At 38.3% G+C, this 11,229-nt stretch overlaps 3 protein-coding genes across 7 annotated transcripts in view; 1 reads left to right on the top strand and 2 right to left on the bottom strand.

Moving 5' to 3' along the window:
- The window catches only part of Jvl (javelin-like), a 68,426-nt gene extending 67,426 nt beyond the window's left edge, over positions 1-1,000 (bottom strand). For 3 of the 5 annotated variants that reach the window (XR_013010747.1, XR_013010748.1, XM_076441061.1), the window contains exon 1: positions 318-998. Coding sequence is in view for 2 of the 5 variants with exons in the window: in XM_076441061.1 (XP_076297176.1) it covers positions 318-362 (45 nt within the window). In the remaining 3 variants the exon portion in view is untranslated. Of the gene's footprint in view, positions 1-317 lie in introns of all 5 variants that reach the window. The other 2 variants (XR_013010749.1, XM_076441060.1) reach the window with 2 other exon arrangements.
- Positions 1,001-1,918: 918 nt separating this feature from the next.
- Positions 1,919-3,626, bottom strand: LOC143216800 (uncharacterized). The gene has a single exon (XM_076440221.1). It carries the CDS (start codon positions 3,531-3,533, stop codon positions 2,838-2,840), a length of 696 nt encoding a protein of 231 aa, XP_076296336.1. The 5' UTR covers positions 3,534-3,626; the 3' UTR covers positions 1,919-2,837.
- A 727-nt stretch (positions 3,627-4,353) lies between these two features.
- On the top strand, positions 4,354-8,137 carry Eff (ubiquitin-conjugating enzyme E2 eff). Its single transcript, XM_076440222.1, has 6 exons — positions 4,354-4,681; positions 5,988-6,051; positions 6,347-6,378; positions 6,921-6,998; positions 7,084-7,189; positions 7,377-8,137. The coding sequence occupies exons 1-6, from the start codon at positions 4,658-4,660 to the stop codon at positions 7,514-7,516; spliced, it is 444 nt and encodes a 147-aa protein (XP_076296337.1). The 5' UTR covers positions 4,354-4,657; the 3' UTR covers positions 7,517-8,137.
- The last annotated feature ends 3,092 nt before the right edge of the window (positions 8,138-11,229 follow it).

Here is an 11,229-nt window from a genome sequence, read left to right on the forward strand (position 1 = left end):
CTTATCCATCGTAACAATGAATTAACCAAATTGTATACAATTACGATTGATTAATAATCTGACTTTGTTTCACATTATTTTTGTAGCAGCGACGAAACCATATTGTAAAGTATACACTCTTTTTTTACAGCTTCGTGACACAATTATCTCCGTGTACGTGTGCCAGGAAAAGAAAAAGAAAAACAGAAGGATTGTTACCGGAAGAAACTGACAATTCAGAGTGCTGGTTAGGAAGATGGAGGAAAACAATGATTGCCGGGCGTGATCGCACGGCGTCGGTGATTCGCCGGTTAATTATCGTGTAATGATTGGCTTACCTGATAGGTGTACGGTGCACAGGAAACTAAAAATTCTCTGCTCATAATAGAGAGAATTGGTTGCGGTGGTAAAATCCAGCTGACGGATCTTGGGCAAGTGTCAAAATGCCGGTGGCGCCATCTTGAACTCGGCTGGAGTCGAGGTCGTCAAGCTGTCACGAGGAAAAGTTTCCCGATTTCTCAGGAGAGCTCGATTAGGTTATCCGTCGATTCTCCGACACGGTATCACCACCGTATCACTTTCGATACATCGATAATGTGCGCTCCTTTCGAGCCTCGAAACGTCACGAGGATCGCGAACACATCCGCTGTCAAAGCACAGTACGAGTCACCATCACACAACACACTACATTCACGTTGCTATCAGGGAAGAATGATCCATCGGGTTAAATCACAAATGCTGTTGGCTGGACGGTATCGTTGCGAGTACGACGGTGATCGATTATCGAACACTCGAACACTGGTCAGGTGCTCGCACGGTGCGTTTATGCATCGAATATTATACGGGTTACGGCATTATACCTTATACCACCTTGCTACGCCATTTTCAGTGGGCAGTTTACAATCGAACTACGATACGAACGAACCACCACTCGCGTCTACTGGCAAGTGCCGACTGCCGCCAATCACGATCATCAAGCGGGTAATAATCATGGCTACATAGTGTTTCGCGCCACTAGCGCCGCCATTCGAATCTTCTCGATCTCTGCGGTCGGTAACGTCGGTCTGTACTTCGCTGCTCGAATTTTAACCTTCATACCAACATTAATTAATTTTTTATCGAATAAAACAACTACTTCAAATGTAGCATCAATATATATGTGATTGTTAGGAAGAACGCCGCATGTCACATACATGCTTTCACTTTCAAGATATTGCTTCGACATCATAGGACATCGGTTAAATTGCATTATTTTTTCGAGCCTGTCGAACTTGTTTTCATGACTTGTTTCCTGGTAAATACATAAATCCTATGCTATATAGAGCTCAATTAATGCACAAAACTCAAATTTTTTGAAATTGTGATATGTGGCGTTTTTCCTTGCAACCACAGATATTTTCCAGCGAATTCGACACTTTTGGTTACGCTTGAAAACTGAATTTAAAAAATTTCGGAGTGATTAAAAATTTATTTCGACTGCGCTCTTTCCCTCGGCTGCCGTTTGCAATTGTCTACGTCAGGGAGGTCGAACTTGTTCCCCCCACCGAGAGCCACAAGGTCCCCACCAGGGTTGCCATATGCGCGGGCCGCCAGGCCCCTTACGTTTCCGTCCCTCGCCAAGATACTTCGTAAAGCCTGCCTTCGCTTCTCCCACTCTTACCACTACCGCTGCCGCGTACCGCGTGGTACCGCGTGGAGCATGCTACCGATTACCGGAGTCGAGCATCTTGGCGAGGGACGGAAACGTAAGGGGACTGGCGGTCCGCGCATATGGAACCCTGGTCCCCACCATTAGTCAAACCTCCCCCCACTCCTAACTACAGCTGCATGTATAAGGAAACAGGGACGAAGTTCTACGACAACGATGAAGTCTACATTGTAAGAGTGGGAAAAGTACCTATACAAGTCAGGAATGAGTCGCGTGAGGCTCGCGAGCCAGAGTTGGGCAAAATGTAATTTCAATTACAGTTACAATTACTTGCCAATTACTGTAATTTGGAATTGCAGAAATACAATTACAATTACATGTAATTGTAATTGGAATTGCAATTACTTGACGAATCACTGTAATTGTAATTGTGGTCCGCAATTACAATTACTGGTTGATCGAAAGTAATTGCAATTACAATTACAGTTACATGTAATTGTAATTGAAGATGTAATTAATTACTCATGTAATTAATTCCTGCCCAACTCTGTCGCGAGCTACATGTTGGAAACCCGTGTTTCGCGTCAACCATGAAGGCTGACGAGATATAGAGGTAAACTAGTATAGAGAATTTATTTTAATAGAGGAGAAATCATATATACATTGACTTCTTCAATTTTTGAAGTTCTCCAACAATTTTGAATTTCATCTACTCATAGTTTTGCTATAAATGCATGAAGGATTTTACCGTTCTATTCATTTTTGTAATAAATCCGCTGTCTAGCGATTACTGTCGCATCGTGCAACGAAATACATGTCGAACAACTTCGATCAGCTAAAAATAAACCTAATGAAAAAGATTCTGGACAACCTTGAAGATGTAAAGAGTTGCGTAATCTGCATACTTCTTTTCAATTTCACGTTGTAAATATATGTATATAAAGACAGTTTCCAGCACGAATTCCTTATTATCGGGATATCTATATGTACGTGAGAAAATGCGTTATAAATTGTACCCGTTTCTTTCCGTCAATAAAACATATGTATGTATATATCTATACATATATATACAACTTAAATATTACATATTTCTCACCGTTAGAAACGTATTAGATAAAATAATCCTTCAAATATTCACATTTCGTAGCTGTTTGTGAAATTATATCTCTACAGAGATACGTCAGTATCTCGAATTATTATCGGAAAGAATTTATTTCCTAGAACCGTACGATCTCGTTCCACTATCAGTTTTCTGACAACATCTTTTACATTTGGTGCACCCCATGCTTGCCAACCCGCGCGGCGGATACTTCGAGGACGGGTGCTTCTTCTTTTTCTGCGACTCGATAACTATGTTTTTAGGTATCAAGATATCGTCCCACGGAATTTCGACGTCATCGTCGGCGCAAGCTTCTTCCGACGACGGTTGTATATCCATTGGTTTCTCGAGCACGAGGTCGTTCCACGGGATTTCCAACATGGAGTCACAATTTTCGGGATCGGCCAAAGTCGACTGTACAGTCTCCATAATTACTAAATCCTTCCATGGAAGAGCCATGGTGCCCATAGACTCCTCTTTCGTGGGCTCTACCGCAATGTCGTTCTCGCCAATTTCTCCGTTGCCATTTAAAGGAGTTACCGAAACATCTTGACGAATTTTCATGCCGGCTGCCGGTAACGCGATATCTCGCCACGGTAATTCGATTTTCGAATCGCACAATAGAGACACGTCCGAAAATTCCTTTCGCAGCTCCTTCATGTATGGCTCATGATACATCACCTCTTCTGGATTATACACCAACGTCTGCCTCTTCCTTTTGCACTGTTCTTGCTTCTTCTCTTGCTGTTTCTGAAATTTCTGTCGTATGCAGTAACATCCTTTCACCTTTCTTTTCTCCTCGGTCATGGCGGTCAGCTATTGTATTATGGGTTTATAGGGTAAATACACGTTACTGTGATACTTGGTAATTTTCTGACGTTAACCAACCTTCTGCTGCAATTGGTTAGTTGCATTGTTTGTTTTGTTTTGACATATATATATATATATATATATACATGCGCGCAGAATATATATATATATATAAGCCATAAGGTGTATCCTGGTGTATCCTCTAACCGCCATTTTTCAGGAAAGAAAAATGTTTTCAATAAAAATTAGTAAGTCTTCTTTCAAATCATTCCTCAAAGCCATTTTTTTTAAATTATTATTTTTAAACGCGAAACTCTTTGTATATTTCAGAATTGTAACCGGTGGCACAACTTTGTACTACGACCTTCAGGCGACCTTGAATCAACAAACTCGCTAATACAAGAAATTATTTGATTTCAGCGAATAAGACTGTATATAGTTACAAAATTATTTGTTTTTCTTTTTCCGTTTTTCCGACTATATTGAACTACAGAGGACATAAAAATATATGGTTTGGTGACATAAAATTCATTGTAATAACTGTACATGCAGGCGTGCCGAAGAATACAAGGTTCGATCATTCGAATCTCGATTGAATGAATGAAACAACAATTCGATGATCCGTAGAATGAGATTGATTCAGTAGCCGTTGAACGAACGAACATAGGTTTTGCACATGTACAATCGAATACAATGTACATACAATCTGTTTCAATCACGCAATTGACGAATCGCTTTCATAGTTTCGATCGCGACATCTGTCGACGAACCGCGGTATAACGTGAAAAATTCACTAGTTGCCAATAAAAGGAAATCCGTAGTGACTCTGTCTTGATTTCACGGTATAAGATTGAATGAAATGCGCGAGTCCGTTCCGTTCTTTCGGTGCGTTAGCATTATAAAATTCATCGTGTAAAATAACATTGTCCGGTATCGTGAAAGTAGCTGGTTTGACTGTTTCGAGGAACACCGAGAGAAATCCTTTATGGTGGTTGGCTTGACGAGCGCAGTAGGACTACGTTTAGAAGGCAGCCATCTTGCAATCCCTAATCAAAGATCTTCGGCTAGCGGCTATCGCTGTCTGGTTTTCAGCCAGTTAATATCAACACACAGTTCATCAAATGGCTTTAAAACGAATTAACAAGGTACGTGGATAGTCGGCGGTGTTCGTTTTGTACAGGGACAGTCAGGTGTCGATGTGATATGTGGCCGAATGCGGTTGAACGCCCTTAACGATTTTGCAGTGCGAGAAGCAATGTGAGCCAGCATTGAAAATCATGTTGGCTTTTCACCACCTTTTTTTTCCACCCTATTTCGCCGTGTGTGCTTTCATTTAAGCTCTCGTACGTTATTATCCCGAGACACGGTGCATTGCGCACGCAGCACAGTGCCACTTTGTGCCAGTGGATATGCATCTAAGGTGACAGTGAAATTCTAAAAAAAATTTTAAGTGGCTAACCGATAAATTACCGGAAGTAACGTAAAGCCGTGCGTTACATACTCCTTTATATATACACATATATATACTATATATACATATTTATGTATATACATATATGTACATTACTATATATATGTATATATATATACATATATGTATATACATGTATACGTCGAGCTATAGATAACTCAGAAATCACGAAAATTTCATTAGTGCATTCATAGTCCATTTATGGAAAGAGCTGGGACCTCCCCCCATTTTCCAAATGATCACTGGTATCTGCTCCAATGTGTAACGTGATTATCGCCATGTGACTCTAAAACACGTTCACACGAGAGAATCAATCATTCAGGATCGATAGCTTCGGTATTGCCATTCACGGCAGCAAGGCAAAAGAATCAATTGCACCGCCTATCGAATCGGCACATTATACGATAAAATCTGCTGCATTCGTACTCTGTTGTAACGAAGCAGAGAAGCACTTCCTACTGTTGTTATCGCAGTTAACATATCCACCACGATGTCAGCCGTATACGGGTAACGGAATTATTTGTACAGACTGAAAAATTCATTTTTACAGTGCTCGTTTCGCTCTTTATGGTATAAGATCGATGAGATTTCTCTTTGTCGTATGTTTCTGAGGAGATTAGAGCTCCGTATTTTACCCTGAGTAATAACAATGAATCAGTTTAAGCTATGTTTTCATGTTGCATACTACAGAGAGCATGGTAGAACTGTGTTCGACACCTCTACTGTTACATGATAATATTTGATATGTATATGTTCTCTATATATAGCTCTATTTACTAGTTCTTTTATAAAAATGCTTTGTACACCGACTATATCTGTACATCCGCAGAAATCATGCTAATCTATGATGCAATACTTGAAATAGGTGTTTAGCTATTCCAGCGAGTTCTTAATTGAAAGGAGAGATATTTAAGAAATGTTAAATTTAGATTGTGCAACCTTCTATTCAGATTTTTAATCGAATTTGTTTTGTTCTTTAGGAGCTACAGGATCTTGGGAGGGATCCACCTGCCCAATGCTCCGCAGGTCCTGTAGGCGATGATTGTAAGTTTTCTTATTGTATCTATCATGGTGATTCGCGGCGATGAAAGACTGCAAAATTATGGTTTCATATTGATGTTCAATCCTATCGCAGTTTATTTATAAATCTGTGTTTCATTGAACTAAATATAGTCTTGTTATAATCCTCTATAATGATAATGGTTTTCTTTTTTAATCTTCTTTTCCATAATCAGAAATTATTGTTTTTCGTATATATTTAGTTGTAACTCACTGTTGTTTTATACTTATAAAATCGCACAACGAAATATTACTTACTTAATTATATAATTGCTTTCAGTATTCCACTGGCAGGCAACTATTATGGGACCAGTGAGTATATATGAATTTTTAATCTTTTGGTTCACATGAATTAATTAACTTGGTATTTATGAATCGAGAAACATAAGCTTCTTAAACGTTCCATAGTAATATAAGTATAAATATAATTTGTGAGTATTATTTTGCAAGTATTTTCGCCTTTGCTCTGATCGTCGAAGGTAATTTCCAAAAAATGAACTTTATGTTGTACTAACTATGATAGTATTATTTCGGAAATGTGTGATAATGCATGTAGTATTTAATGCAATAATTACCGAGAGAATTTAACGAATAAGTTTACCTCTGTTAGCGTGTATGATGCTGTTATATTTCGCATATTTCGTTATGGACACTCGTATCGGAAATATATAATGATAAAGCAGTTTTTCAGCAAAACAAAAAACTTTTGAAATACAATGTGCGCAGCATTGTTTTAATAGTCAATACAATGCGAAATATGACCTTTTTGTGAAAATTAGCGAAGAAAATACATTACTCTCGATAGGATAGAGATCAAATTGAACGAAGAATTCAGAAGCATATATTATTTTCAGCCTGACAGTCCATATCAAGGAGGAGTATTTTTCCTTACAATTCACTTCCCCACAGATTACCCATTCAAACCACCTAAGGTATGTAAAATACTGTTAGAGAGAAAACATACCACTACGACAGTGTATACATAGCATATTAATTTGATGATGCATGTTTATACAGGTTGCTTTTACAACTAGAATTTATCATCCAAATATTAACAGTAATGGAAGTATTTGTTTGGATATTTTAAGATCGCAATGGTCCCCAGCACTCACCATATCAAAGGGTATATAAATTTATGAATATAATATCATTGAAGTTAAAATAGAAAAGAGAGAGAGAGAGAGAGAGAGAGAGAGAGAGAGAAAAGACGATTTTATAATTTTAGAAGAAGTTTAATAACAGAATATTATAATATATCTATGAGAGAGGTGATTGTTTTATACAAGGGAAAATTCGTTTCTTTCTTTCAGTCTTACTATCAATATGCTCTTTGCTCTGCGATCCAAATCCAGATGACCCTCTGGTACCAGAGATAGCAAGGTTATACAAAACCGACAGGGAGAAGTACAATGAATTGGCACGTGAATGGACGCGCAAGTATGCCATGTGATGCGCCAACCTCCGTTGACTTCAACATCTAAAAACCACCAACAAGCAGCCCCAGCCTATTGCCACTTATGCATCAGCACCGATTGAAATTAGTTATGGCTCGTCTACTTTTAAACTTAAGCCAGTACTTGGGGTCGAAGTGTGCTCAGACAAACGTGGTCGATCTGAAATTTCCTTCGTCCTGAGAGGCCTGCGAATATTGAGACGTTGCCACCAAATGGCAATTGAGGCAATTTAAAAAAAAAAAGGTGGTCACATTAACATTATATATATATATATAAATCAGGAAAAAACAGAAAAACGAAATATGTCCGCTTTGATTTTCATAAATAAAAAAGGAAAAAAGAACAACAAAATGGAAGTAAAAAATATAGGAGAGTGAAAGTAGGATTTGTATTTGAATTGAATAGTTTAATTTCTAATTATACATATGCTTATGAAATACCGTAATATTATGTACCTACTTTCTCAGTGGAAAAACGAAAAAAAGAAAGATACCTTTGAACTGACAGCACACCAATTGTTAGTTTTAACGCAAGTGAGCAATGTTTGCCCGTCCCTTGGAACGATGCAGTCACTTTTTTGTAAGACTGGGCTATATATAAATACTACTGAAACTATACCTGTATGTTTTGTTCAATTATTAAAATTCCTTACCTATCTAACAAATTCTACGAGTAACTCGAAATTTTGTGGTTTGGTTCCTGTGTGTGTGTAGTAGTTTAATTATGCATATATCGTTCATCGATAAATCGGACTACGAGAAACAGAGAGAGGAAGAGAAAGAAAGTTGGAAAAAACAAAATTCGACAATTTATGCGACTAGTGGAAATTCATTTTAGAGATTTCGTCCGCGATAAAAGCATCCTGGGCCTGTACTATACTAATTAATCAAGTTCAATCACGATCTTTTACCACTCGAGAATCTCACGAGCCTCTCGGGCTTACTATAATGAAATGTAGTCGTCGACGTCACTGTTTATCGATAAATGATGAGAACGAATTACAATTTTGTTTGAATTCTCACGTAAAACGCGCGTTAGAAAGAAAAAGAAGATGAATTGTTTGAGCGAGACGTAGGGCTTGGAAAAAAAACGGACGGATTTATAAAATCCGTCCGACTTCATTTTATATTAAATATGCGTCATTTATATTATCAGCAGTCATGCGTCGTACCTTGCGAATCCACGATTCGCCTGTCGCTATATTTTATTTGAATCGATGCGTTTACTATTGTTTTGCGTGTAAATTTCTTTCTTTAAGCGATAACTTTTTATTATTATTATTATTATTATTATTACTACGATTATGATTATTATTAATATTATTACGATTATTATTTAGAATTTGTCTTAAGTTTCCTTGTCAACAACCACAATATAGAAAAAACAATCTTATACGTACCTACACTAATTACGATCTTTGCAAAGACCTCTACCACCGCGAGTAAAATGGACTATACCGTGTTTTACATTAGGTGTAATACTTTTAGTCTCTCCGAGTATACCAAGATACGTTTTCTCAACGCTATGTATATTTTTCATATATATTGTGGCTGTAAAGAATAATTGCAGTGAGATTTCAGGACTATTCTGCCTAAATCTACCTAAATACATTCTATGATTAACGAGAGAGCGAGAGCGAAAGATTGCGAGCGAGCGAGCGAGAGAGAGAGAGAGAAAGTACGTTGTCAACGTAGCAATGTATCCGTTCGTCGGTTAGTACGTTTTAAAAGTAATTATTTAAATAAACATGATGATGCACCGTCGTCTCGGTGCTAGCGATGTTTTTCGGCTTCTAAATCTAGATAATGAAATAAACTAATTGAGATATAACGACACGCGGTCACTTAATTAGACAGTAAGCAAAAAAAAGAAGGAAAAACAGAAAAAATAGAGAAAGATAAAGGAAGAAAAGGAACACGGACAGGAATTTTTGTCTTTGCGATCAATTTTTTCTCTGTAATCGGTGCTTGTAAAAGGTACGGCAAAGCTCGCGGAGCGAATAACGAAGCCTAGAAAAGACAAATCGATTAGTATGTAAGACGGCGTATCACACTTGTTAATGTCGATTTTGTCTTGTACGAACCTGTATTCGCTGTGTAATTTAAAAACTTTAACAAAAGAAAGAGGAAAAACAAAACAGAACCACCGCGCACGGCAAAGAGCAGATATTCAAACGTTTGATTTTGCCACGACGCGACGACGCGCGATAGAAAGCAACAACAACAACAACAACAAAAAAACAATACAACAATCGATGATCGTTCGACTTCTACTAGGAAGGACAAAAGAGAACAAACTACTCATGTGTAATTAATTATTACTATCGCAATAATGAACATTTTTCATAACGTATCTTGTGTACATTTTAGCAATTAGCCCTTTATATATAATAAATTCCAGATGAGATGATAAGCGACTCGCGCGTGTATCTCCAATCACTTGTAATCCACCGACGAATATAATAATGTCATCGGCGCATTCTTTTTGTACTTGCATTTTACTGAATTCGCTGGACGCATTTTCTAGACTGTTATATCCTCTCATCCGCGGTGTTCTTCAAAAAATGCGACGAGTATTTAATCGAGTAGGATTTTTATAATACAATCGTGCGTGTACCCTAACTAATACGAGGTAGAGTCATTGCCAGGCGGTTCGGTCGATTATGTGATAGTTATGAGCGTGAATGTTTTATATCGAATCAATCCCAGGTAAAAGTAAAGAAACTTCGAATGACTAGCATCTAGGACTGGGTAAATATGTCTTTGTTAGACTTTCACGAAGGACGACGGACTATAGTATCCCGCGTAGATCCATAAGTCGAGTTGGGAATGACACACGGACCGGTGAAAGTGGCGATCGTCTTCCTCCCTTCGCCCTAGTTGTTCTTGACCGCTGTATTTTACCACGTTTATTAACACTCGGCTTGAATCTGGTGAAATGTTGTGGCTAGCGACAGATATAAACGTGCATCGGTGCGAACAAGTCGCGTTACGAACTTCTGTAGAGGACGTTTTCGGACAGGAGCCTAACTAGACGCTATCCGCACGTTTAAAGCTGAGAGTTTTCTCTGCATTGTGAAGACGGCTACTATTCATTAATTGGGGGTCGCCAGTACTTAAACCCAGATGGCGCGCGACGTCTTGAATACGTCTTTTCACGTCCATTTTGGGTCTGGACGTCCAACGTCCTGAATAGACGTCTTAAAGACCTCGTTTGAACATCTTAAAGACCTCTTGAAGACGTACCGTTTTGTAACACAAGACGTTCGCGAAACATTCGGACGTCCTTGAGACGTCTTTAGGATGTCCTTGCGCTATCTGGGAAGGTTAATCCGTAACGTCTCAGGAGATATATTTTCGTTAATCCGGCACGTGTCCTACGCTGAAGAAGGGACACTTGCATTGTATATGGAGGTCGTCAACGACCGTTTAACCTACTTACGAAATTCCGTTGCAAAATGTATGACTTGCATCTTGTGTGATTGTAACGAATTCTTAATCTGCAGAAAGTAATAAAAGTTCATTTAAGATTGACGTTGGTTAATGTGTGTTACATATATAGTTTTATCAGGAATTCTGTAGTTTAAGGTTTTCTTCAGTTTTGACGGAGTTTTCGAGCATCGGGAACGTCTATACACGCTTATCTGCGATCTTGTAATGAAAGCAGTAGAAAGTTCGGCGAGTCTACGAACTCGTATCCGGTTTTCAGG

Source organism: Lasioglossum baleicum, chromosome 16 (genome assembly GCF_051020765.1).
Source record: "Lasioglossum baleicum chromosome 16, iyLasBale1, whole genome shotgun sequence".
Taxonomy (NCBI): Eukaryota; Metazoa; Arthropoda; class Insecta; order Hymenoptera; family Halictidae; genus Lasioglossum; species Lasioglossum baleicum.